The sequence below is a fragment of the Bos grunniens genome, chromosome 25 (genome assembly GCF_055505025.1).
Source record: "Bos grunniens cultivar Pamir isolate PY7600 chromosome 25, Bosgru_T2T1.0, whole genome shotgun sequence".
NCBI classification, from domain to species: Eukaryota; Metazoa; Chordata; class Mammalia; order Artiodactyla; family Bovidae; genus Bos; species Bos grunniens.
This window is the reverse complement of record NC_141189.1, coordinates 21,957,586-21,983,177: the sequence shown is the minus strand read 5'-3', so window position 1 is coordinate 21,983,177 and position 25,592 is coordinate 21,957,586. Positions and strand designations below refer to the sequence as shown.

Genomic DNA, 25,592 nt, shown 5'->3' with positions numbered 1-25,592 from the left:
AAGAACAAGCAACAACAATGCCATGTGGTACCAATAAAAGTACTGATGAAACAGAATACAGAAATCAAAAATAGACCATAAAACTCTAAATACGGAGAAGACTTCTATAAATAAGCAGGGTGATAATAAGGTTGGGGTAACAATACCAGTTAACACTCACTAGCATTGACGACATGTCAGGCCCTCGGCCAAGTTTTTCTCTTGTTTTTTTTTTTTTAAAAATGAGGTAGATATATTCTTATCCACATTTTACAAATGAGGAAACTAAGCCCAGAGTTAAGTGCTCGAGGTCCCGTAGCTAGTAAGTGGTGCAGCCATGACTGAAACACAGGCTCTCTGGCTCCTCAGTCCAGGTTCTCAACCACTCACTACACTATATAAGATGGGAAATCTCAAACCTGAAAATAAATCCCCACTTTCCACATGCACTAAACTAAACCAAACCCCAAACTACTGGAAGAGAAATATTTCAGAACATAATGGAAAAAACAAAAAATAAAATAGAAAAATTATCCTGTATGAAAGCGTAACTTTTCAGCTATATAGTAACAAAAACAATAAGGAAAAAGGACAGGTTCAAAAACATTAAAACCTTCTGTAATATACAAAAGTAACAAAACTAAAAGAGCAATAGACTGAGAGAAGTGTCTGTATCAAATGTCTCAAGGTTTATGAAGGTGTTGCCTTACACACATTACACTATTCTATAAAGAGCTATTATAAAGTTTCCCAAAAGAACCTTCAAAATCCCAAGGGACACCATGACCATCAAGTAGGATTTATTTCTGGAATGAGGGGGGTTCAACATATGAAAATCAGTCAATGTAATACACCACATCAATAGCTCAGTTGGTAAAGAATCCACCTGCAATGCAGGAGACCCCGGTTCAATTCCTGGGTCAGGAAGATCCTCTGGAGAAGGCATAGGCTACCCACTCCAGTATTCTTGGGCTTTCCTTATGGCTCAGCTAATAAAGAATCCGCCTGCAATGTGGGAGACCTGGGTTCGATCCCTGGGTTGGGAAGATCTCCTGGAGAAGGGAAAGGCTACCCACTCCAGTATTCTGGCCTGGAGAATTCCATGGACACTACTGAGCAACTTCACTTCACTTCACTTCAAAATGCCACATCAATAGAATGAAAGAAAACTACCACACAATCATCTCAATTGATTCAGAGACAGCACATGACAAAACTCAACACTCAAACTAAGAAGAAAACTTAATGTGATAAAACCAGTATCTAAAAAGTGCACAGCTAACGTCACACTCAATTGTGAAACACTGAAAGCCTTTCCCCTGAGATGAAGAAACAAGACAAGGATGCCCATTTTCACCACCTCTATTAAATAGAACATTGGAATTTCTAGCCAGAACAACTAGGCAAGAAAGTGGAAGGGGGAATAAATTAAGAGCCTGGGATTGGCAGTTACAAACAGATAAATAACAAGATCCTATTGTATAGCACAGAGAACTATATTCAATATCTTATAGTAAACTATAATGAAAAGGAAATGAAAAAGAACATATATATGTAACAACCACTTTGCTGTACACCAGAAACTAAAGTAAATCAACTAAGCTTTATTTAAAAATATATATATATATAAAAGGTATCCTAACTAGAGAGAAAGATATAAAATTCTGTTTGCAAAGAAAATGATCTTATATGTAGAAAATCCTGAGGATTCACAGAAGACTGAGACAGCTAATAGATGAATTCAGCAAAGTGCAGGATATAATATCAACATTAAAAAAAAATTAGTTCCATTTCTATACACTAGCAATGAACAATCCAAAAAGGAAACTATGAAAACAGTTTCAAGTATATAACAACATCAAAAAGGATAAAATAATTAGGAATAAATTTAACCAAGGATGTGAAAAACTTATACATTGAAAACTGTAAACCTTAAGTGACAAAAATTAAAGACAACACATTTATAAAAGACACTGCAGTTCATGGATTGAAAGAATAGTGTTGCGATACTGATTCTACACAAAGCAACCTACAGACTTCAGTGCAATCCCTATAACAATCCCACTGCCATTTTCTGCAAAAATAAAAGCCTATTCTGAAGTTCATATGGAATCTTCAGGGACTCCAAAGCCAAAACAATCTTGAAAAAGAAGAACAAATCTGAAGGACTCAAACTTCTGATTTCAAAACCTACTACACAGCTGCAGTAAACAAAACAGTGTGCTGAAAAACTGATAGGAAACGAAGACAGATATACAGATGGATGGACAGAGCAGAGAGCCCAGCGATAAACCCTCATCTATACAACTGGTTTTTCACAAGGGCCCCGAGACCATTCAACAAAGAAAAAACAGCAGTCCTTCCAACAATGGTGCTGGGAAAACTAAATGCCCACATACGAAAGAGCCTTACACCGTACACAAAGGTTAGTTCAAAATGCACCAAAGACCTAAACATAAGAGCTAAAACAGGGAAAACTTCATGACATTAAATTTGGCAATGATTACTTGGATATGATGCCAAAAGCAAAGGTAACAAAAGAAAAAACAAAGATGAATTGGACTTCATCACAATTAAAAACTTTGTACACCAAGGGACAGTTATTAAGAGAGTGAAACAACCCACAGAATGGGAGAAAATACTTGCTAATCATATATCATGAGGGATTAACATCCATAATATATAAAGAACTCCTACAACTCAACAATAACAACAATCCAGTTTAAAAATGAGGAAAGTCCTTGGACAGACATTTCTCCAAAGAAGATATACAAATGCCAAGAAGCACTTGATAAGATAATCCAAGTCAATAGTTAAGTCATTAATGACTAATGATCCTTAGTCATTCAGTTCAGTTCAGTTCAGTTCAGTTGCTCAGTCATGTCCGACTCTTTGCAACCCCATGAATCGCAGCACACCAGGCCTCCCTGTCCATCACCAACTCCCGGAGTTCACCCAAACTCAAGTCCATCGAGTTGGTGATGGCATCCAGCCATCTCATCCTCTGTTGTCCCCTTCTCCTCCTGCCCGCAATCCCTCCCAGCAGCAGGGTCTTTTCCAATGAGCCAACTCTTCATGTGAGGTGGACAAAGTATTGGGAGTTTCAGCTTCAGCAGCAGTCTTTCCAATGAACACCCAGGACTGATCTCCTTTAGCATGGACTGGTTGGATCTCCTTGCAGTCCAAGGAACTCTCAGGAGTCTTCTCCAACACCACACTTTAAAAGCATCAATTCTTCGGCGCTCAGCTTTCTTCACAGTCCAATTCTCACATCCATACATGACCACTGTAAAAACCATAGCCTTGACTAGACGGACCTTTGTTGGCAAAGTAAGGTCAGAGACTTACTTTTTAATATGCTGTCTAGGTTAGAGAAGGAAATGGCAACCCACTCCAGTATTCTTGCCTGGAAAATCCCATGGACGGAGGAGCCTGGTGGGCTACAGTCCAAGGGCTCCACTGAGCGACTTCACTTCACTTCAGGTTGGTCATAACTTTCCTTCCAAGGAGTAAGCATCTTTTAATTTCATGGCTGCAGTCACCACCTGCAGTGATTTTGGAGTCCAAAAAAATAAAGTCTGACACTGCTTCCACTGTTTCCCCATCTACTTCCCATGAAGTGATGGGACCGGATGCCATGATCTTCATTTTCTGAATGTTGAGCTTTAAGCCAACCTTTTCACTCTCCTCTTTCACTTTCATCAAGAGGCTTTTTAGTTCCTCTTCACTTTCTGCCATAAGGGTGGTGTCATCTGCATATATGAGGTTACTGATATTTCTCCCAGCAATCCTGGTTCCAGCTTGTGCTTCTTCCAGTCCAGCGTTTCTCATGATGTACTCTGCATGTAAGTTAAATAAGCAGGGTGACAATATACAGCCCTGACGTACTCCTTTTCCTATTTGGAAACAGTTTGTTGTTCCATGTCCAGTTCTAACTGTTGCTTCCTGACCTATATAGGTTTCTCAAGAGGCAGGTCAGGTGGTCTGGTATTCCCATCTCTTACAGAATTTTCCACAGTTTATTGTGGAAAGTCAAAGGCTTTGGCATAGTCAATAAAGCAGAAATAGATGTTTTTCTGGAACTCTCTTGCTTTTTCTATGATCCAGCAGATGTTGGCAATTTGATCTCTGGTTCCTCTGCCTTTTCTAAAATGCGGTTGAACATCAGGAAGTTCACGGTTCATGTATTGCTGAAGCCTGACTTGGAGAATTTTGAGCATTACCTTACTAGCGTGTGAGATGAGTCAACTGTGTGGTAGTTTGAGCATTCTTTGGCATTGCCTTTCTTTGGGATTGGAATGAAAACTGCCCTTTTCCAGTCCTATGGCCACTGCTGAGTTTTCCAAATTTGCTGGCATATTGAGTGCAGCACTTTCACAGCATCATCTTTCAGGATTTGAAATAGCTAACTGGAATTCCATCACCTCCACTAGCTTTGTTCGTAGTGATGCTTTCTAAGGCCCACTTGACTTCACATTCCAGGATGTCTGGCTCTAGGTGAGTGATCACACCACTGTGATTATCTTGATCGTGAAGATCTTTTTTGTACAGTTCTTCTGTGTATTCTTGCCACCTCTTCTTAATATCTTCTGCTTCTGTTAGGTCCATACCATTTCTGTCCTTTATCGAGCCCATCTTTGCATGAAATGTTCCCTTGGTAGCTCTAATTTTCTTGAAGAGATCTCTAGTCTTTCCTGTTCCGTTGTTTTCCTCTATTTCTTTGCATTCATCGCTGAGGAAGGCTTTTTTCTCTCTCCTTGCTATTCTTTGGAACTCTGCATTCAGATGTTTATATCTTTCCTTTTCTCCTTTGCTTTTTGCTTCTCTTCTTTTCTTCTTTTTGCAGCTATTTGTAAGGCCTCCTCAAACAGCTTTTTTGCATTTCTTTTCCATGGGGATGGTCTTGATCCCTGTCTCCTATACAATGTCATGAACCTCCATCCATAGTTCATCAGGTACTCTATCAGATTTAGTCCCTTCAATCTATTTCTCACTTCCACTGTAGTCACAAGGGATTTGATTTAGGTCATAGAGAAATGCAAATAAAAACAACAATTAGGTAACACTTCACACATGCATAACATGGTTATTATTTGAAAAAAAATGGAAAACAGCAAGTGTTGGCAAGGATGTGGAGAAATTGGAACCTTCACGCTTTGCTGGTGGCGATGTACAAAGGTGTGGTCACCGCGGGAAACAGTTTTACAGTTTCTCAAAAAGGGGGTTGAAAACAGTCAGACACAGCTGAGCAACTTTCATTTTCACAGGGCAAATTGCCCAATAAAAGAGGACTGGATGATTAAATTATCACTTAGCAGTATGACACCGTATGTATCATTAAACTTTAAACAGTGTAACGACTACAATTTAGAAACATGGGGAAAAGTTTTATAGATTGCTTGAAAAAAAAAAAAATCATAATCCAAAGCAGCTTGGCCAGAAGCTACGTAAAATGTGTACCATATACGTAGACAAGTACAAAATGTAGACAAGTACAAAAATGTAGACTGATGGCACTTCAAGGCAATGTGTTCAGTAAGTAGAGTGAGAACATGAATGTTATCATCACACTGCCCTGAGTTGAAGTTCAAGTTCTGTCCCCGGGAACATGTAGAGAACCAAACCACATCAAGGTCAGAGATCTAACCTTGCCTAAAGCATTACTCAGTGACCGGCTCCCCACCCATCCACCACCCTACCCTTCTGCTCCAACCACACTAGACCTTGAAATTTTTGGAATAAACCAAGTTGTTTGAGGTTCTAAGTCTTTGAACATGATGGGTTTTCCACCCTGTTTCCAACAGGCCTTTCCCACCTCTCCCTTTATCCACCAAGAGGATTCCTACCAAATCCTTCCAGACTCAGCCCAGGGGGCATGTCTTCAGTCCCCCACCACTCTCAGATTCCCCTTTTAGGTTTACACGGCACTTCTGTATACACCTCTATCACAACACTCATCCAAACCTACTGCAATTGATTCTTTACCCCTGCCTTCCCTTCTAGACCCAGAATTCCCTACAGGCATGGACCATCTCACTCATCCTCGTACAGCCCGGTGCCTCCCAACACAGGACCAGCCCAAGCAATGTGCTCAATAAATCTGCAGGCTTAATGAATTATGTCTACAATACTTCAACCTGAATTTGACTCTTAATGGATATAAACTGATGTTTCTGCAGCTCTGTACAGAGCTGTATTCAGGGCTAAGAGCAGGAAGTCAACCAAAATAAGACAAGCTTCATGACTCAGCTTTCTTGGTTTTCCGCCTATCTCTCTGCCCCTTTAACAAGTCCAACAAGTTCTTCCCTCCTCCTATCCCCTTATTTTTAGTTTCCCCCAAGGGGCTGGCTGTGGGCTTCTGACTACACACTCAATACTCCTGGCTTTAGTTATCACCTCTATGCAGCTGAATTCAAGCTATCAAGATTCCTTCTTAGATATCCCATGACCCCAACCCCACATGTTCAAATTACAGTCATGATCTTCTCTGCCCTCAGTGCCCCTTTTTGGACTGCTCCATCTCTGCCAGCGCTCCCCTTACTGTCTCCATCACCCAGGTCTGACCCTGGTGTTTCCTTTGCCTCTCCATCTCTTAGCTGGTGTTAATCGCTCAGTCGTGTCACACTCTGTATTTTAAAGAAATGCAGCCTGCCAGGCTCCTCTGTCCATGGCATTCTCTAGGCGAGAATACTGGAGAGGGCAGCCAGTCCCTTCTCCAGGGGATCTTCTGGACCCAGGGATCAAACCCAGGTCTCCTGCACTGCAGGTGGATTCTTTACCATTTGAGCCACCAGGGAAGCCCTAATGGAGTCTCCTTAATGATGTCACGACATCCTCCAAAATGTCTCTGGATTCACCCTTTCCTCCACCTCACGTCGCTTCTGTGACTGCCTTCTCCAAACCCTTACCTTCTCCTCCATTGTATTCAATTTTGCTCACCATCAGACCCATTTTTCTGAAACCTCTTTTTCCATCATACCAGAGTCTGCCCAGCTCAAGAAGCCTCCACTGAATCACTGCTGACTACTGCCTCAAGGCTAAATAGTTGTGGCAGGCTTTCATGGCCACACCTAATCTGTCCCCTTTCACCTCCTCAGCCATCTACAGTTAATTCCCCTTGTCATCAAATCAGTGGTTCTCAACCAGGGGCAATTTTGCCCCCCAGGGGACATCTGGCAAAGTCTGGAGACAGTTTAGATTGTCACGACTGGGGTGGGGGCAGGAGAGTACTACCTGCGCCTAGTGGGGAGAGGACCGGTACGCTGCTCAGCATCCTGCAACACCAGGACAGCCCCCACAGCAAAGACTCACCCAGCCAATAATGCCAGGTATGTCAACAGGGCCAAGGCTGGGAAAACCGCTCCAAACCCCAGGCCCCTGCAGCAGAGAGCCCAGGGCCTCCTGACCCCAGACGCTGTGCCTTTACTCAGATTATTCCCCAACAGTCTGAAATGGCATCTCTCTCTCCTTTAATGGACCAAGCTTTATTTATCTTCAAATCCCATTTCTAAGCTACTTCCCACAGTTTTAAATATCACCTACAGACCAGTGAGTCCCAAATCTTTATCTCTAGCCAGCCCCGATCTTCTGAACACCAGACTCCCTTATCCACCTGCCAACTAGACACCTCTCGAGTGTCCTATTTAACCCATCTGAAACTGAACTCCAGAGCTGCTGCTCCTCAAGTAAGTGCACAGCACCAGTAATCACCCTGTTGCTCAAAACAAATGCCAGGGACTTACCCTGACTGCTCCCCTCTGCCTCAGCGCCTTCCCTGGAATCAATCCTTTAGCAAGTCCCGTCGAGTCTACCTCCAGATACATCTCAACTCCACCTGGTTCTCCATCCTATGCCCCACCGGTAGGTAGCTTTACCTTTGCAAAGCCTCCTAACTGGCCTCCCTGCTTCCAGTCTGTGTTAACTATTCGGACTCAGAACGTGATCACTTTACATTTCAAGATCATGCCAGAACTCTGCTTAAAATCTGCAACAGCTCCCCACTGCTCTTAGAATCAAACCTAATCCTTTCCTCTTGCCCTACAAGGGGGTCCTATAGGCCCCACCTCTGCACACCCAGCCCCTTTTCCAGCTTCATCTATCAGATGCCCCACCCAGCTCTCTAAGCCATGAAAAAGGCCTGTCAAGACTTTCAAATGTACCCCCAGCCCTGCCCCTGCAGGGCCTTTTGAATACATTTTAATCTCCCTACCTGGTCATTACTCTCTCTCATACACCTTAGCTTTATCTTCTTAGCTCTAATTATTTTACTTTTGTATTTACTTTTGGTTGTGCTTGGTCTACGCTGCTGTGTGAGAGCTCTCTCTAGCTGCAGTGAGCAGGGGTTGCTCTCTAGATGCACTCACTGGGGTGCCTCTCCTGCTGCAGAGCACAGGCTCTAGAGCACACAGGTTTCTGGACCTGCAGTTCCCAGGCTCCAGAGGAGACTCAACAGACATGGTGCACAGGCATAGTTGCTCCGCTGCACGTAGGATCTTCCTGGAACAGGGATCAAACTTGTATCCTCTGCACTGGCAGGCGGACTCTGAACCACTGAACCACCAGGGAAGTCCTCTAATAAATTTTAAATTTCACATTTACCAGTGTGTGCTGATGAATACATCTGCCTCCTCTGTAACAATAACAGTTTCAGGAAGGAATGGACCATGGGATCTGGCACCGTTTTTTACATTACTACGCTGTTTGGTTTACCCCTATATACCCAATGACTGGGGCTCCCAGGTGGCTCAGTGGTATAGAATCTGCCTGCTAATGCAGGATATGAGGGTTCCATCCCTGGGTCAGAAAGATCCCCTGAAGAAAGAAACAGCAACCCACAACAGTACTCTTGCCTGGATAATCACATGGACAGAGGAGCCTGGCTCCAGTCCATGGAGTCGCAAAGAGTCAGACACAACAGAACATGCACGTGTACCCAATGACTAGCGCAGCATGTGACATGAGTTAGGAGCTCCATACATTCATACATTCGCAGAAGCTTAACAGCCGGCAATGAATGAATGAATCTTCTACTTACACTTCTGCTCACCACGATTTCACCATTCTCTGAACCGCCCCCCGAACTTTACCAGTCAATACAATTTTTTAAAAATTTCCCTATAATACTGGTAAGGTCTCTGATGGCTAGAACTCTGTCCCAGAATCCTCACACTTAATCCTCTATTCCCAACCCCTCCCCTAAACCAGTCCCTTTGTACACAATAACTGCTCAGTAAACATGGTGTAAGTCAGCAAATTCCACAGCTGCCCTGTGTATCTCTGTTCCCCAACTAGTCGTCTTTACGCTTTCCTTGCGCTTTCTCATGAAGCTGCACACATCAGCTGGGCATGTACTGGAGAGAGAGCCACATGCTGAAGAAGCGTGGAGAATAGGCATACCCAGAAAACAAGCCTAACCCACGTGAAAGAAAGTAAGTTTGAAAATTGATGAATAGGGCAGCCACTTGTAAGAGGAAGCATATGTCAGGGGCGAGGCCCTAGCATGTAGCATGGATGGGTCAGTCTTGTCCTGCACAGGCTTTGACTGGGCAGTCTGGAGAGGGCCATCATCGGTGTAAACGCACGTTTCCTCTGTCTCAGCAACACCACAGCCAAGACTTACTCCTTAGAAAGGGAGACTAGATCCATGGTGAAGGACTGGCTAGACTGGCTAAAAACTATACAACCAAAACACATGAGTGGGCTTCCATTGTGTGTGCCAGCCATGAAGTCATGTCCGGCTCTTTTCAACCCCATGGACCCGCTACAGCGGGCCAGGCTCCTCTGTCCGTGGAATTCTCCAGGCAAGAACACTGGAGTGGATTGCTGTGCCCTCCTCCAGGGGATCTTCCTGACCCAGGGATTGAACTCAGGTCTCCCGCACTGCAGGCAGATTTTTTACCATCTGAGCCACCAGGGCATCTATACAACTGTTAAAAAGAATAACAAGGACCTGGATGTTATTAACAAAAAACAATAAAAGCTATGCTATCTGTGATATAATTTCAAGTCCAGGATAGGGACATAGAGGAAAGTAAGCTGCAGGACTCTATGGGGACTGCGAGCCCATCCACCAGAAGATGTGTCTGTTATATGCATTTAAATGGTCTGAGAGGCCAATTTTTTAAGGAAGACTTCCAAAAGTACCGAAGCCTCAGGAGCAAGAGCACATGCATACAGCTAGCTGCAGCTGACCTTATTTTCACTACGATTTGGCACTGCAAGCTTAGAGGGAAAAAATGCTACATGTTTCAGCACGTCCACCCGGCCTGTTGGTACATTTTACGTTGAGACCTGTTGTTTCAGTGGCTGTGCTGATAAAGAGACACAGAACCAGAGCTCCGACCGGCATGGGGGGTGGCGGGTGGTGACAAACTCGCAGTCAGAACTCTCCCCCAGCCTCTAGCCAGCAGGTGAGCCTCAGTCTCTTCACCCAGAAAGGCTGAGGATCCCTCACACCTCACCCGCGTCTTCTTCCAAGTCTACAATTTGATGACAATCTCAGTGCCTTTCTCCTTCAAAGCTTTGGAATTCATAAACAGAGGTGACCGCGTTTGAAAGACAAGGAAACAGGCCAGGAAGAGACAGTCTTTCTATTTAATACTGACATAAATCGGAAGGTGATCAACATAATTTCATTTTGTTTCCTACTTTTCAAATCAAATTGGGGGACACCCTGAAGTCAGATTACTTCTTAGGAACCACTGTGAGATGTCAAGGTACTAAACCACTCCATACAACCAGGAAAACTTTCACCATAGGTCTGTACGTAAAATCAGAGCTCCCTAGTATAAGTCTGTGACAAAGTAAGTTGTGAATCTGAGCCAGTGAAGCCTGATGGCTAGCTTGTCTGCCACTACTCGTTTATACACATACACTCCATTTGTAACCATTTATACACATATACTCCCTTTGTAACCCAAGAACTCTCACTAATAAATAAGCACCACCAGGCACCAAAGTTCAAGGGGAAAAATGTAGGAGAGAAAATTTGATTCATCAATTACTTTTTGTTTTACAGCAGATTTGGAAGGAGTCCCCCATAGTTCTTTTATCAGTAGATCACTCTGTTCCAGTTGTTCTTTGGAAGCACAATTTGAAAACTGCTGCTATAAAACCTATCTTTGTTACTTGAAAGATGACCATCCGCCTTTCACTTACTGCAAAAGGGCAGTGAGTACTAGAAATCAGAGAGCATCTGTACAAACCTGGAACACCCAAGTGAGCATCCTATGAAAGTTAGGACAATACACTTATTTTCTCTTAGAACACTGAGCACTCAAGTTTCAAAATGATTTACTTACCCTCACAGTTTTACTAAGAAGACAGTGATCCAAGGATCCTGCCAGTAAAGTCTAACTTTTACTCTAGAGCTGCAGCAAACAGAGAAGAAAAAGTAACAAGACAACATTAAAGGCTGGGAAAGGAAGGAAAACTTGCACTAAGGAAATTCAAAATACTTCTCCAACAGTTTCTTAACCTCAGCACTATTAACATGTGGGGCTGGATAATCCTTTTTGAGGGATACTGTCCTACATGTTGTATGATGTGTGTGTTTGTGTGTGCTCATTCATGTCTAACTTTTTGCCATCCCATGGACTGTAGCCCAGGAGAAGGCAATGGCACCCCACTCCAGTACTCTTGCCTGGAGAATCCCATGGATGGAGGAGCCTGGAAGGCTGAAGTCCATGGGGTCGCTGAGGGTGGGACACAACTGAGCGACTTCACTTTCACTTTTCACTTTCATGAATTGGAAAAGGAAATGGCAACCCACTCCAGTGTTCTTGCCTGGAGAACCCCAGGGACGGGGGAGCCTGATGGGCTGCCGTCTCTGGGGTCGCACAGAGTCGGACACGACTGACGTGACTTAGCAGCAGCAGCAGCAGGACTGTAGTCTGCCAGACTCCTCTATCCACATAATTTTTCAAGCAAGAATACTGGAGTGGTCGCTGCTTCCTACTCCAGGGGCTCCTTCTGACCCATGGATTGAACCTGTGTCTCTTGTGTCTCCTGCACTGGCAGGTGGATTCTTTACCACTGTGCCACCTGGGAAACCCATGTTGTATGACAGCCCCAAACCTGGAATCACCCCATTAGTTGCCAGCAGCAGCCCCACCCCAGCTGTGACACCCAAGTATGGGTCTCCAGACATCACCAAATGTCCCCAGGACTGGGGGGACAGGGGAGGCAGAAGTGCCCTGGCTGAGAACCACTACTGTAAGAGCAGGAGAAAAATGTCTGCGCAAAAAGAGAAAAAGATATAAGTGGCTGCTAGAGAAGTTTCTTAAAGCTTACCAAGATTGGACCACTCAACTTCTTTCATTCTGGAAAATGAAAATCCAACCTTAACAACCATCCAGCTTACCCAAAACCAAAAATCTGTTTTCCTGGCAAGCTCCTAAGGCTGAAATCAATGTAGTTAGACTCCTAATTGAAAATCTTACAACAAAATTGTTAGTAACTTGAAATCGTAAGTCAACAAAAATACATTCAAAGACATATTAAGCATTTTTTTTTGCGCTCGCAAGGCAAATTATCTCAAGATGGTAAATTGTTTTTTATCTCCTCTGTCAACTGGTAGTGGCTGCCTGGAGCCCAGAATTCAGCAGGATTCTGAATGTGAGTTCGAGAGAAACGAATCGGCCTCAAATAGCGATGTCTGCCACCAACAGGTGAGGGGGGCGTGGTGACTGGTATGTCAGCATCCACTGGCTTCCTGTTCCACGGTCTTTGTTTTTCACAGGTGCAGAGTCTTCCGCAAGTGAGAGTGCCTGGCATGAGGCAGGTGAGGCACTTTGGTAGGCCGCCTAAGAGAAAACCCCCTCCTTTACTCCTCTCTTCTATTAAGCCAGGAAAATCACATTCCACCTTCCTGCCTCCATGGCAGCCAGGGGCAGTCAAGCAACATGATTATAGTTAATGAGATGTCAGCAGAAGCCTGTGGAGGGGGCTTCTGGAGGAACTTTTATTTCCCTAATGACTTCCTGCCTTGCCTGGGTAGAATGCCCTGAGGTGACAAACATTAAGGAAAAACAGCCAGTAAGAACAACAGAATGGAAACACAGAAGCAGTCTGGGTTCTAAGTGGGCCCATAAAGTCACTGCACCACCTGAGAACCACCTAGCTCTAGACTTCACAGGTGAGCTAATTCAGCATCTTTATTGCGTAAGGCAAGGGCTTCCCTGGTAGCTCAATTGGTTAAGAATCCACCTGCAATGCAGGAGACCCTGGTTCGATTTCTAGGTCGGGAAGATCCCCTGGAGAAGGGATAGGCTAACCACTCCAGTATTCTTGGGCTTGCCTGGTGACTCAGACGGTCAAGAATTCGCCTGTAATGCGGGAGACCTGGGTTCAATCCCTGGGTTGGGAAGATACCCTAGACGTGGGTATGGCAACCCACTCTAGTATTCTTGTCTGGAGAATCCCCATGGACACATGAGTTTGTGCAAGCTCCGGGAGGTGCTGATAGACAAGGAAGCCTGGCAGGCTGTAGTCCATGGGGTAGCAAAGAGCCAGATACAACTGAGCAACTAAGCACAGCACACACTGCTTAAGGAACCCTCATTGGGGTTCGCTCTTTCTAGGCTAAACGCATTCCTAACTCACTGAATAAACCTTCAAAAGACGGAGGAGAATGAATGCATGCAAAGTGAAATCTACTACGGGCTCAGAAGATTACATTTTTTTAAAATAGGGTCTCTAAGAATCTGTTCAACTTTGCCAAAGCATACTTTTCCAGAATTATTGACCCATTTCTGTGATCGCTTCTTAATGGATAAAAAAGTGAACACAACCTCTTAAAAAGCAATGAAAATGTTCACATACAAAAACGCTGTATAAGTTGATTTTCACATTTTGGAATAGAAAACCAAATTTAAGACACTGGGCCATGACCTTGCAAAGTTGGCAACTGCTGTGGCTACTTTCAGGCACATGCAAAAAGAAAAAGACTGATAGTAGCTGGTGGGCTGGCGTTCCCTCCTATTTTCTTATTTTGAGATCTCTGACATGAATCTCTTTTTTTTCCAGTCCCTATCCCTGTCAAGTATTTCCATTCAAATTTCCAAGATCAAATAGCGACCACTTTTTTTAAGTAAAACAGGGTAGAGAAACATAAATAAAATGTAAGTAAAATGTATTAAAAGAGGAGGAGAGTGTTGTTCCAAAGCAAGAAAGTAGGTCCTCAACCAAGAGCTGATTCCTTAGATAGCGGACCCTTTTATATTTTAATCAAATCATTTGCTTAAATAGATGTATTTTAGAAAGAAACTTCATAGCACCAACGGAAAGCCAGTACCATCTGCCATAAATAGAAGACAAATGTAAAACAAATCCAATGAAAACATATTCAATTCTAGCTACTGTTGCCTACTCAAGTCTTTAAACTGGAAGCTTGTTCTGTTATTTAAAAAAAAAAAAAAAGGATGGGGGAGTGAGCAAGAACTGTTAAAGACGTGCTATCACCAAGCTGAGACTTTCTCTTTGGCATGATCAAAAAAGAAAGAGAACAGAAAAGGAATTAACTTTCTTACTGTGTGCTTTCCTTCTATTTACATCCGTTTCTCACCTGAATCCCAAATCATCCCAACAATCCCAAATCATCTTTCCCTTTTGCTTAGAATAAGAATCCATTTCCTATTACAGCCTAAATGATCCTACACCATCTGGCCCCAGCCCTCCACTCACTCTGCTCTCGGGTCTCACGCACCCAAAAGATCCAAGGGCCACATCGAGCCCACTGCCTGTTTCTGTACAGCCCACGAGCGAAGAATAGTTTGTAGAGATGAATATTTGCAATCAATTTGATGACAGGGAACATTAATTTTGAACTCCAATTAAGCTAATCATTGTCCTCTCCGGGAAAAAAAAAAAAAAGTCCCATTCTTTTCCTTGGTAGAGCTGTATCACAAAATACTGTATTCAATTATCATGTTTTTTTTATTTTAGGCAGTTAAAAAAAAAAAGAGTAGAAATGGGTTTTCTGTTGTTATATAAGTAACTACCTCCTATCCCTGATTTTGCATTTTGACCAGCAGAGCCTAAAACACTTGCTATGCAGCCCTTTACAGAAAGAGTGCGCCCATCCCAGAGCTACCCTCTCGATCAAGTGCACCAAGTTCTTTCCCATCTCAGGACGTCCGCACTTTCCTTACTCCTGGGAACGGCTCTCCCCGGAGCTCCTCAAGGAGGGCTCTCCCTGTGGTTACTCAAGTCTCAGAAAGTCACTTCCTCCTAGAAGTCGCCCTAATCCTTTCCCCTTCCCATGTAATGTACCCCGCCAGCACATGAGTCACATCGCCAGCTTGTACCTCCTTCAAACCACTATCTGACATTACCTCGTTAACTTATTAATAATAAAACTTTTTAATAATAAAAATAATAATGGCAGCACTCATAGTACTACACACAATGGAAACACTTTACGTACCAGGTTGAACCCTATAAAACTGCCAATCTGTAAGACAGAACGGTCAACAATGGGTAACTTCATAGGGTTCAACCCAACAAACCAACTTGTAAGCAGCTCACAACCCAACATACCAACTTGTAAGCCGCTCACGACCATCTATGAAGTAGGTACCAGAGCAGAAAACTGTGGCCCAGAGAGGCTGAGAAACCTGCCCGAGGTCAACCGCTTGAAAGTGGCAAAACAAGGATCTATCTGAACCCAAGCTCAACATTCCCATCCCCAAGAATATAAATTCCCAGGAAACCGGACGGTCTTGCCCATTGTTCCATCCTTCCCCTGGGCCCACCGCACGCAGCAAGCCCTTAAATGCGCGATGAATCAATGAGTGAACGGCTCTCCTTGCAATCCACACCATATGCCCGGACTCGCGCCCACCCCTCTTTCTTTAGGCACCCAGATCATCAGTCCTTCGGCCGCGACGGAAGCGGGGAAGGAAGCCCTGGGCGGGCGGCTGCCCAAGGGCTCACCTTGAAGTCGCGGCTGTGCTGCGGGGTGTACTCCAAGGTCCAGAGGGCCCGCACCAGGTGCGCCAGCTGCTCGGTGACCTCGCCCTGGCCCTGCTCGCCGCGGCCCGCGGGCTGCTCGGGGTCAGGCGAGGGCTCGGGCCGCCCCGCCCGGTACTGGCCGAGCGCCAGGTACTCGGCGAAGAGCTCCGTGTTGCTGAGACACTGCAGCGTGGCGTTCATGAAGCACGTGTTGCCGTGGTTCCGGAGCCCCGCCACCCCGGGCACCGGCTCCGCGGCGCAGGCGGGCGGAGCGGGCGAGGCGGGAGGCGGCGGGCACGGCGGCGGCGGCGTGGGCGCGGCGGCCGGCCCGGGCGGGAAGCAGCTGCGGAGGCCACCGCGGTCCGGGGCGGCGCCCTCTGAGCTAAGGTGCGAGAGCGTGGACAGCGTCTTGAGGACGCGGCTCATGAAGCTGCCCACCGAGCGCGCCGACGAGGGCGAGGAGGGCGCGGCCGGCCCGGGGCCCCCGGCGCCGCCGCTGCCGCCCGCGCGGCCGCTCCGGAACAGCCGCTTGCTGAAGGAGCGCTTCTCCTTCCCGCCCGCCGCCGCCGCCGGCGGCCCGGGCCCGGGCGCCGTTACCTTGGACATGGCGGTGGCCGCCGACGCTCATCACCGCGCCCGCCCGCCCGGCCCGCGGCCCCGCCACGGCCGCCGCCGCATCCCGCCGCGCCGCGCCTCACCGGGCCGGGGGACTCGATGCCCCACACACCTCAGAGCGCCGCCGAGCAAGCCAGCGAGCCAGCTAGCCAGCCGCGGCCGGCGGGGCGGGCGGGTGCGCGCGAGATCCGCCCAGCTGGGCCGCTCACGTGACCCGCCTCCAGCGCTGCCCGCCCTGCGCTGAAGCCGCTGCGGCCGCCATGTTGACTGAGGGAACGGAGCTGCCTCCTCAGTCAAATGCAATGACTGGCGGCTCCGGGCGCGGTCCTTCTGCATGAAGCCCGAGAGAGGCCATGTCTAGTGTGGGCAAGGTCCAGGCGCCGCCGGGGAGCGCTCGGCTCGCTCAGCGTGGTGGACCCTCGGGGCGGGTCTCGGTCTTGGCTGCTGTGATGGTGAAGGCCTTGGGAAAGTGGATGGATGAGAATGCCGCTTCTTAACTAGATCCTGAAAGAGCTGATGGACATGGTCCTGGCGGATCCTGGGCAAGCCAGCCCCGCCCGGCTCCCGAGGGACCCCGACCGTCTGCATGCCCCTCGAACGCCATCGCAGAGCCTAACACCTTTCGGCAGGCATGTCTTACGGCGCCACTTACCTTTCTTCCCAGACCCCGTTGAGCTCTATATGCCAGGCACCGTGCTAGACACTGGGAGTACGACCTGTGAAGCTAACACGGTTTCTGCTTGCTCTCTTATTAGTGGGTGCTGAGAGTAGCTGCTGTTACAAGCATTGTGCTAAGCAGTGCAGTATCTCCTTCAATCTTCCATTCAGTTGCTTTGAGATTGTTGTTGTTGTTCAGTCAGTAAGTCGTGCCTGACTCTATGTGACCCCATGAACTGCAAAAGGGACCAGACTTCCCTGTCCTTCATTATCTCCCGGAGTTGCTCAAATTCATGTCCATTGGTTGGATGGTGTTGCCATCCAACCATCTCATCCTCTGTTGTCCCCTTTGAGTTTGGTAGAGTCTTAACCCATTTCAAACCCAAGTATGTTCCAAAGCCCCTAGACTTGACCTCTAAACAAAAGGTCACAGACACAAATATCAGAAGGGCATATCAGTGAGTAAAGAATTTTGGCGTTTCAATCATCATATTGACCATTACTACTTTAAGTGACTTAACTCAGTGTTGGAGAGAATATAAGAAACGGTGGGGACACTGGCAAATTGCAAATCAACATCCTTCTAAAGGGGTGACTGCCACTCACCTCCAGCCAGTTGTTTCCATGCAGAAATGAGGGCTCAGATCATATGATTCTTTAAAGGAAGGTGAAAAGTCTACTTTTAAAATTTAAAAAAAAAAAAGCAGAGTCATTACTTTGCCAACAAAGGACCATCTAGTCAAAGCTATGATTTTTCTAGTAGTCATGTATGGATGTGAGAGTTGGACTATAAAGAAAGCTGAGCACCAAGGAATTGATGCTTTAGAACTGTGGTGTTGGAGAAGACGCTTGAGAGTCCCTTGGACAGCAAGGAAATCAAACCTGTCAATCCTAAAGGAAATCAGTCCTAAGCATTCATTGGAAGGACTGATGCTGAACTCCAATCCTTTGGCCACCTGATGCAAAGAACTGACTCACTGGAAAAGACCCTGATGCTGGGAAAGATTGAAGGCAGGAGGCGACAGGGACGACAGAGGATGAGATGGTTGGATGACATCACTGACTTGATGGAGGTGGGTTTGAGCAAGCTCCAGGAGTCAGTGATAGACAGGGAAGCCTGGCGTGCTGCAGTTCTTGTGGTCCCAAAGAGTCAGACACGACTGAGTGACTGAACTGAATAATAGTGCTATGAATAATCATACACAGGTTTTTGTGTGAACACTTGTTTTCATTTCTCTGGGATAATATCCAGGAATGCATTTGCTGGATCACATAATAAGTGTATATTTAGCTTTTTTTCCAGAGTGACTGTACCCTTTTACCTGCCCACCAGCAATATATGAGAACAAGTTTCTCCACATTCTTGCCTGTATTTGGTACCGTCACTGTTTTTCCTTTTAACTGTTGTAATAGGTGTGTATCTCATTGTCCTCCTACCTGGTACTGCTGAATATCTTTTCAGGTGCCTATTTGCCATCCTGGGTGAAATGTTTCCATGTGTCTTGTCCATTTTCTATGTAGATTGTTTTTTTACTTAAAAAATATATATATATATAAAGGAAAAAAACAATGCAAAAAAAAAAGTACATCTTTGTGATGCCCAGTACACTGGTTTATGACCTCTGTAGATTCTCCTCTTTGCTAACTCTTCGCCCGAGTCCTGGTTACTGCAGAAGGGAGAAATCAGGAAAAGGAGAGCCTGTCCCCTTCGTAAAACCTAAATCCCACCTTACACCATGTTTTGGAGTAAATGGCTTTTGCCTCTGACCTCCCACTAGTATTAAGCAGGACTCTTATAGTGACACTCAGTGGGTTCTTCGCACTAGTCCCCCTAGTCCCCAAATCACCTCCATTCCCACTGCATCTTGAGCTCATCTGGACATCAGGAAGAAAGCAGTCTGATCCTTCATACTAAAGTGTGAACACAATAGCCCTCAAACCAGGGAGGGACCAAAAATGAGGGGGGAAGTAGCTTGTGGTGGAATTTCAAGCAGTTTGACAGCATTGTATCACAATATTCGGCCAGTATGTTGAAGGTTTGTTTGCTTGCTTGCTTGTTTCTAGTATATGGGAGTGGTCTTGGTGTTTTGGTCTCTGTAGATGTCAATCTAACTTGGAAGTTAGGTTACTTCCCTATGCTGCTGCTTTGGTTTTTTATTTTAAAGTACATCTCCATTTTGAACTCACGTGCATAGCACAAATCACACTTGCTCAAAATTTGCAAAAGACTGTCAGCTTTTAAGGCAGGGACTAGCTCTGTTTTATTGACCATAGATAACCCAGCACTGACCATGGTTCTAATAAATGTTTGGTTGAATGAATAAACTGCTTTAGAATGAAACTGAGCATAGCAACAGCTTTTCATCCCTCACATCTTATGCCCTGAGCCCAGCTCTAATTTCAGCCACAGCTATAAACTGTGTAAGTCATTGCCATGTGACAGCACACACACACACATACACACACACACACACACACACACCCCCCAACCACCACACTTCAGACACCTGCTGTTCCTTTGTTTGTCTGCTTGAGAGGTCTCCCTAAAGCCAGGGAACTCGCAAGGTGGAGTTGAATTAATAAGCCTTCTTCCCCTGAGCAGGGGCAACCTTCAACCAGTGGGAACTACCTGCTGGTGGGAAAACACCCCCGCCTCCTGTCCTCTGAATGGGCAGCTGTGGGGTGCATCCAACAGAGTTCTTCAGAGTCTCCAGCAAGATTGAGCCCAATTGTCCTCCATATTAGCTGGTTCCGTGAGGCTCCCTTTTCTGGATTTGTTTACTTCCCCGTCTCGCTCTTCCTAATCTCACAGTCCTGCTTCCGGAATCAGCTCCCAAACAGACTATTTGCACCCAGGTCTTTGTCTCAGGCTCTAATCTAAGGGGAACCCAAACTGAGACACTGAGCTACTTTAAATAGAGCTGGAGAATTCATACCCAAGACAGCTCCGGAATTGGTCCAGACTGGATTGCTGCAAACAACCATTGGCCTTCTCCACCAATGAACTTTGTCCACGTGACTGTCCTGAGAGTTGCTTTCCGGAACATCATTCCTTCCTTTACTGCCATGCATGCCTAGCAGACTGTGAGTACTAACGAGTTCTTTTTTTCAGTGTATAAAACGGAGAGTAGTCAAAGACCAGAGGAAGTGTACCACCTGCCCCCCTTCTTTATACTGCATTCTTGGGCAAAATGCGACACTTTGCCTGGGCCCTCCTTTTGGTTCTCCTTGCTTGTCCGACCACTTGGAATCCCATGGCTGTCATGTGCTTTGAAGAAATTAGGGAACCATAGCACCTCCTTTGGAGAAGGCAGTGACACCCCACTCCAGTACTCTTGCCTGGAAAATCCCATGGATAGAGGAGCCTGATAGGCTGCACCCCATGGGGTCGCTAAGAATCAGACACGACTGAGCGACTTCACTTTCACTTTTCACTTTCACGCATTGGAGAGGGAAATGGCAACCCACTCCAGTGTTCTTGCCTGGAGAATCCCAGGGACGGGGGAGCCTGGTGGGCTGCTGTCTATGGGATCGCAGAGTTGGACACGACTGAAGCGACTTAGCAGCAGCAGCAGCAGCGGCTCTATAGTCTACAAAAGATCTGGTGGTGGCAGTGCCTGGAATGGTGGCGGTGAGTGTCCAGCTGACTGCTCTAGTGGCAAGTTCTTACTGGAATCTGCCTCCCTGCATTTCTGCCCAAGCCTGTTTCTCCAGTTCTGTTGATTCTGTAAGCTAAGCTGATAGGCTTCCTATAAATTTCTTCCTTGCTGAAACTAACCATTATCAGCTTCCATTGTTTGCAACCAAAAAATGAGTAGTTGCGCCTTTTTATCAGCAATTTGTATTTTTGCTGCTGTGATTTACCTGGATGCATTTTTTGCCTATTTTTCTTTGGTGTTTTAATAAATAGTCATTAGTGAAAGCCCTTTGTATATGAGTTATTCCTTAGTCTATGCAATTTCGTTTGGTTATTTATCTTTTACCATCTTTGCAGTGTTTTTATATCAAATAGTGAGTTTAAATTACCTTATCTAAGTTAGATTGATCAGTTATTGCTCTAAAGATGTCTAAGTTTTTTACATGCTTAGGAACACTAAAATCAAAAGATTACTCATCTGTGTTTTCATTTAGTACTTTACGGTTTCTATTTTTTTCCTTTTTCTTAGTTTTAATGTTGGCTCCATCTGGAATTTATTTTTGTATAAGAAATGAGGTAAGGATCTTGCCTTTTCTCCCACCCACATGGCTAGCCAGTTGTCCAAGTACCATTTTTTTTTTTATGATCTTTGAAATATCACTTTTTATCACATGTCAAACTCCACATACATGTAGGGTTTTAAAAAAATTCTCTTCTCAGGACATCCTTAGTGGTCCAGTGGCTAAGCCTCCATGCTCCCAATGCAGGTTCAATTCCCAGTCAGGGAACTAGATCTCACATGCCTCACTAAGCATTTGCCTGCTGCAACTAAAAAAAAAATCTCACATACCATGACGGAGACCCAGTGCATTTAAATTTTTAAAATTCTCTTCTTGTTGAGGTGTCTTTATATTCCATGATAATATAGATACAGAATGTATTGAAATATTTGGTAGGGTAATATCTCCTAGTATTTTATTGTTTGTTCACTTATTCTCTCAAATGAATGTAATTATTTGGGGGGTTAATTTATATAGGTTAATTTAGAGGGAAATTGACATTATCATAATATTTATCATCTTTCCTGAGAATAAAATATATCTTTTAGAAGCTAGACAAGGGCTCTCAGAGTACTAGTTTCCTTCCATAGGTTTGCATAACATTAAGAAGTTTGTACCTGTTTGTTGCTATTATGAATAGGATATTTTTGTGCCATTATATTTTCTGCTTTTCATCTCTAGGGAAAAATTATTTTTGTAACCATCCATCTTGATGTACTTTAGTTGTTTCTGATAATTTTCAACTGATTCTCTTGGGCTTTTCAGGAATTCATATCAGTGCATGAAATAATAACCTGGCCTCTTCCTTTAAAATATTTGTACCTCATCTTTTCCTTTCTCTTGTCTAATTGCCCTTCTAGAACTCTGTTAAGTAATAGCAATGAGAGTGGGAAAGCCTGCATTGTTCCTGACATTATGCTTCACCATTAAGCATGATGCTTGCTTTTGGTTTGAGATATATATTATTTATTGCATTAAAGTGGTATCCATTTATTTCTACTTCAGAAAAAGTTATTATCAGAAATGGGTCTTGAAGCTTACCAAATGCCTCTGGGCATCCACAGAAATGAGCATATGCTGTTTTTACCTTTGACCTGTATACCCATCAAAAGTTCTTAGTAGCAAACAATACAAACTACTTTCAGCTAACTTAAAAAAGAGGGGCTTCCCTGGTAGCTCAGTTGGTAAAGAATCTGCCTGCAATGCAGGAGACCCTGGTTCAATTCCTGGGTCAGGAAGATCTGCTGGAGAAGGGATAGGCTACCCACTCCAGTATTCTTGGGCTTTCCTGGTGGCTCAGCTGGGAAAGATCAGATCATATCAGTCACTCAGTCGTGTCCAACTCTTTGCGACCCCATGAACCGCAGCACGCCAGGCCTCCCTGTCCATCACCAACTCCCAGAGTTCACTCAGACTCACGTCCATCGAGTCAGTGATGCCATCCAGCCATCTCATCCTCTGTTGTCCCCTTCTCCTCTTGCCCCCAATCCCTCCCAGCATCAGAGTCTTTTCCAATGAGTCAACTCTTCGCATGAGGTGGCCAAAGTACTGGAGTTTCAGCTTTAGCATCATTCCTTCCAAAGAAATCCCAGGGCTGGTGAAAATGAGTATACTACCCAAAGCAATTTATAGATTCAATGCAATCCCTATCAAGCTACCAACAGTATTCTTCACAGAGCTAGAACAAATAATTTCACAATTTGTATGGAAATACAAAAAACCTCGAATAACCAAAGCGATCTTGAGAAAGAAGAATGGAACTGGAGGAATCAACCTACCTGACTTCAGGCTCTACTAGAAAGCCACAGTTATCAAGACAGTATGGTACTGGCACAAAGACAGAAATATAGATCAATGGAACAAAATAGAAAGCCCAGAGATAAATCCACGCACATATGGACCCCTTATCTTTGACAAAGGAGGCAAGAATATACAATGGATTAAAGACAATCTCTTTAACAAGTGGTGCTGGGAAATCTGGTCAACCACTTGTAAAAGAATGAAACTAGAACACTTTCTAACACCATACACAAAAATAAACTCAAAATGGATTAAAGATCTAAATGTAAGACCAGAAACTATAAAACTCCTAGAGGAGAATGTAGGCAAAACACTCTTCGACATACATCACAGCAGGATCCTCTATGACCCACCTCCCAGAATATTGGAAATAAAAGCAAAAATAAACAAATGGGACCTAATTAATCTTAAAAGCTTCTGCACATCAAAAGAAACTATTAGCAAGGTGAAAAGACAGCCTTCAGAATGGGAGAAAATAATAGCAAATGAAGCAACTGACAAACAACTAATCTCAAAAATATACAAGCAACTCCTACAGCTCAACTCCAGAAAAATAAATGACCCAATCAAAAAATGGGCCAAAGAACTAAATAGACATTTCTCCAAAGAAGACATACAGATGGCTAACAAACACATGAAAAGATGCTCAACATCACTCATTATCAGAGAAATGCAAATCAAAACCACTATGAGGTACCATTTCACACCAGTCAGAATGGCTGCGATCCAAAAGTCTACAAGCAATAAATGCTGGAGAGGGTGTGGAGAAAAGGGAACACTCTTACACTGTTGGTGGGAATGCAAACTAGTACAGCCACTATGGAGAACAGTGTGGAGATTCCTTAAAAAACTGGAGATAGAACTGCCTTATGATCCAGCAATCCCACTGCTGGGCGTACACACTGAGGAAACCAGAAGGGAAAGAGACACGTGTACCCCAGTGTTCATCGCAGCACTGTTTATAATAGCCAGGACATGGAAGCAACCTAGATGTCCATCAGCAGATGAATGGATAAGAAAGCTGTGGTACATATACACAATGGAGTCTTACTCAGCCATTAAAAAGAATGCATTTGAATCAGTTCTAATGAGGTGGATGAAACTGGAGCCTATTATACAGAGTGAAGTAAGCCAGAAAGAAAAACACCAATACAGTATACTAACGCATATATATGGAATTTAGAAAGATGGTAACAATAACCCTGTGTACGAGACAGCAAAAGAGATACTGATGTATACAACAGTCTTATGGACTCTGTGGGAGAGGGAGAGGGTGGGAAGATTTGGGAGAATGGCATTGAAACGTGTAAAATATCATGTATGAAATGAGTTGCCAGTCCAGGTTCGATGCACGATACTGGATGCTTGGGGCTAGTGCACTGGGACGACCCAGAGGAATGGTATGGGGAGGGAGGAGGGAGGAGGGTTCAGGATGGGGAACACGTGTATACCTGTGGCGGATTCATTTTGATATTTGGCAAAACTAATACAATTATGTAAAGTTTAAAAATAAAATAAAATGTAAAAAAAAAAAAAAAAGGAAATCCCAGGGCTGATCTCCTTCAGAATGGATTGGTTGGATCTCCAAGGGACTCTCAGGAGTCTTCTCCAACACCACAGTTCAAAAGCATCGATTCTTCGGCACTCAGCCTTCTTCACAGTCCAACTCTCACATCCATAATGACCACAGGAAAAACCATAGCCTTGACTAGACGAACCTTTGTTGGCAAAGTAATGTCTCTGCTTTTCAATATGCTATCTAGGTTGGTCATAACTTTCCTTCCAAGGAGCAAGCGTCTTTTAATTTCATGGCTGCAGTCACCATGTGCAGTGATTTTGGAGCCCAGAAAAATAAAGTCTGACACTGTTTCCACTGTTTCCCCATCTATTTCCCATGAAGTTATGGGATCGGATGCGTCTCCTGAATTGGCAGGTGGATTCTTTACTCTCTGAGCCACCTGGGAAGTCCTGGTTCTGCTATACCAGATACAAACAATCCTGAATAATTTCTGATTGTCTTGAACTTTTGCTATCATATCTTGAAAATTCTAAGCCTGAAGTGAAAGTATCCATTTGGCTGGGTTAAATCCTACGTCTGATTACTAGCTCCTGGAAATTAGGAAGAGGACCGTATCTTCCTACAGCTTCCATAGTGGGATAAAGAGCTGCCTTCTGTTCATCTTGAGATTTCCTCCAAAAGGAGGACTACTCAAATCTAGGCAGCAGAAGTGACAGATGTCCACTGTAACCTACTCATGGTATGTCTTGCTGACAGCATTAAATATCTTGCTTTATCTACCTGCTACTATTTTACATAGAATTTTAAATCTATTTTTGTAAGAAAGCCAGCCTGCAGTCTGTGTATGTGTGTGTGTGGACTATCCTGGTCAGGT

At 44.7% G+C, this 25,592-nt stretch overlaps 1 protein-coding gene across 2 annotated transcripts in view; it reads right to left on the bottom strand.

The window, feature by feature from the left end:
* The window catches only part of USP31 (ubiquitin specific peptidase 31), an 81,816-nt gene extending 65,134 nt beyond the window's left edge, over nucleotides 1–16,682 (bottom strand). For both annotated transcript variants that reach the window (XR_015154635.1, XM_086375326.1), the window contains exon 1: nucleotides 15,913–16,682. Coding sequence is in view for 1 of the 2 variants with exons in the window: in XM_086375326.1 (XP_086231452.1) it covers nucleotides 15,913–16,536 (624 nt within the window). In the remaining variant the exon portion in view is untranslated. The remainder of the gene's footprint in view (nucleotides 1–15,912) is intronic.
* Nucleotides 16,683–25,592: the final 8,910 nt, after the last annotated feature.